This window comes from Galeopterus variegatus, unplaced genomic scaffold (assembly GCF_000696425.1).
Source record: "Galeopterus variegatus unplaced genomic scaffold, G_variegatus-3.0.2 Scaffold938, whole genome shotgun sequence".
Taxonomy (NCBI): Eukaryota; Metazoa; Chordata; class Mammalia; order Dermoptera; family Cynocephalidae; genus Galeopterus; species Galeopterus variegatus.
In genome coordinates, this window is record NW_007727049.1 from 26,493 (window position 1) to 28,663 (window position 2,171).

The 2,171-nt window shown below is 55.0% G+C and overlaps 1 protein-coding gene across 1 annotated transcript in view; it reads right to left on the minus strand.

Moving 5' to 3' along the window:
- Positions 1-435: 435 nt before the first annotated feature.
- PPP1R1B (protein phosphatase 1, regulatory (inhibitor) subunit 1B) overlaps positions 436-2,171 on the minus strand; it is a 7,892-nt gene continuing 6,156 nt past the window's right edge. The window contains 3 exon segments of the mRNA XM_008573593.1: positions 436-1,256; positions 1,346-1,365; positions 1,367-1,463. Coding sequence (XP_008571815.1) covers positions 1,207-1,256; positions 1,346-1,365; positions 1,367-1,463 — 167 coding nt within the window. The 3' untranslated portion in view covers positions 436-1,206.

The window sequence follows — 2,171 nt, forward strand, 5'->3', positions numbered from 1 at the left end:
AGCCCTAGAGGAGTGAGGCGCACGGCTGCACTTAGGCATGGAGCACCTTCCTAAGGGTGGGGGAATTGGGAAGAAGCCCAGGGGCGACGTCGTCAGGGGGCTACACAAGCCCGGCACTGTGGAAAAAAGGGAAACTTCCTGAGGGGAGGGAAGTAGGGGCGGAGGACAGGTCCCTTGGAGGCATCCACAATAGGTCTGGAAGGACTTCTCTCCCCCCGACCCCACCCCCGCCTCTTTCAGCCATCCCTAACAAGAGCTAGAACTTCTTTGGTCCTGCCTAAGAGTGCCCCGAGCCTGTGGTCTGCAGGAAAGACTTCTAGAGGACTGGACACTACGGTCAAGGCCCTGATCCTTGGATGACTACCAACCTTCCATATCACAATACCCCATTACTTCCCTTCCCCTCCGCCCTCCCCTGAAAGAGGAATCTCAGCACAGTATTTACAAAGATTTATTACAGCACTGGAGGGGTTCAGTCCTGGAGTCAGGGAAGAAGGGGAAGGGAGCAGAGCTGCTGGAGGACAGGGAGAACCTGGCTTCCCCCACTGGGCTCCCCTTCCCCCAAGGACGTATACTAGGCGGCATTCCTGGCATGAAAGCACAAACAAAACGCGACAAAGCAGCCTCTGCCAGTCTATCATCCAGGCACCCAGGAGGAGCAGGGGTGATAAGGGGAAGATTTACAAAATGTTGAGGCTGTGGAGAAGGACGCCTGAGTCCTGGGCCCTGGTAGAAGCCGGTGAAAGGGGTGGTGACTTGCAATCTCCCATAGGAGAGGGAATAGAGAAGGATCTGAGGGCACCTAAGGGTTCTCAATAACTCCTTTCCCCAGATCTTAGGGTCCTGCCCTGTGGGTCTCCTGTGCCCAGGGGAGAGGATCTGGGGAGTAGAATTGTGAAGGTCGAGTCATTGTTCCTAGTTTTCTGCATTTTCCAATGCAGGCTCTCTCACATCCGGCCTCCCACTGGGTGAATGGGGGAACGACTGGCAGGGGTAGGCATCAGGCAGCAAGTGCCCAGGTTCTCTGGGCATCAGCCAAAGGTGGGCAAACAAGCAAACACAGACCAGCCTTAGTCTTCTATAAGTCAGAAGCCGCAGCCCTAGCGGGTAAGGGGAAGGGTACAAAATAGGGTGAGGACAGAATGGGTTTCTGGGGTACAGCGATGCCCCCTCCACTTCCTCCTGGGGGATGCAGGGCTGGGTAATCTATGTGCCAGGCTCAGGGGGAGCAGGGTGTTGAGGCTCCTCCCCTGGCTCTGTAAGGCAAGCAAAGAGGGACTCAGAGCCCGGCCTCGCCCACCAAGATCCCAGCCCCTCCTTCCCATCCCCTACTCTCAAGTCTCACCACTTAGTGCTGGGTCTTCCTTGGTCCTCGGAGCTTCCATCCCTCTGGGGCTCATCGAGAGGGGGTGGGCGCTCCCAGCACCCCTCCAGACCCTGGCCACAGGTTGTCTTTTGTCCAGCTGGGGACAGGAAAGGGGATAAAAACAAAGGGTCTAAGTACCCATCTGGCTGTCCTGGATCATGAGTAATTGCCTCTAATGGCTGAGGCTGAGCTTTCTGAGGGCACCATGGCATAGTGAAGAGAGCACTGGACTAGGACAGCTCTTCCCATGACTGGGAGTATGACTTAGATAGGTCAGTTGGTACCTTTCTCAAGGATATATTAAGAGGGAGATTGTGTAGATTATGTTAAATAAATAGTAGTGAATACTTTGCCCAGCCAAGCTTTTGCTCCCATGGCTGATGCCCTCACTGCCAGAGATGCCCAAGCCATTTTGTTTGGGTGTGAGGGCTAAATACTTCAAGGCGAGGTGGACAACTGTTTGTCATTCCCATAAATAATGGGATCAAAAAGCTTAGTGTGCACAAGGAGGGGTAGATGTGGAGCAGCCTTCTGTGGCCAGCCACGGAAGAAACAACCACGGGAGAGGGTGAAATCTTTCTGCCTAGAAATTATCTGGGCCTTAGGGCCTTCTGTGGAGTTTTTTGGATCGGAGGTCTTCTGTGTACGTCTTAGGTCCCTACCTGGCCCTTCTCTTCCCAGGCAGCTGAGCTTGGAGGTGCAGAGGACCAAACTGGTTCTTGAATCCTAGATTCTCCATTTAGAGGGCCGGCCCCGTGGCTCACTCGGGAGAGTGCGGCGCTGGTAGCGCCGAGGCCGTGGGTTC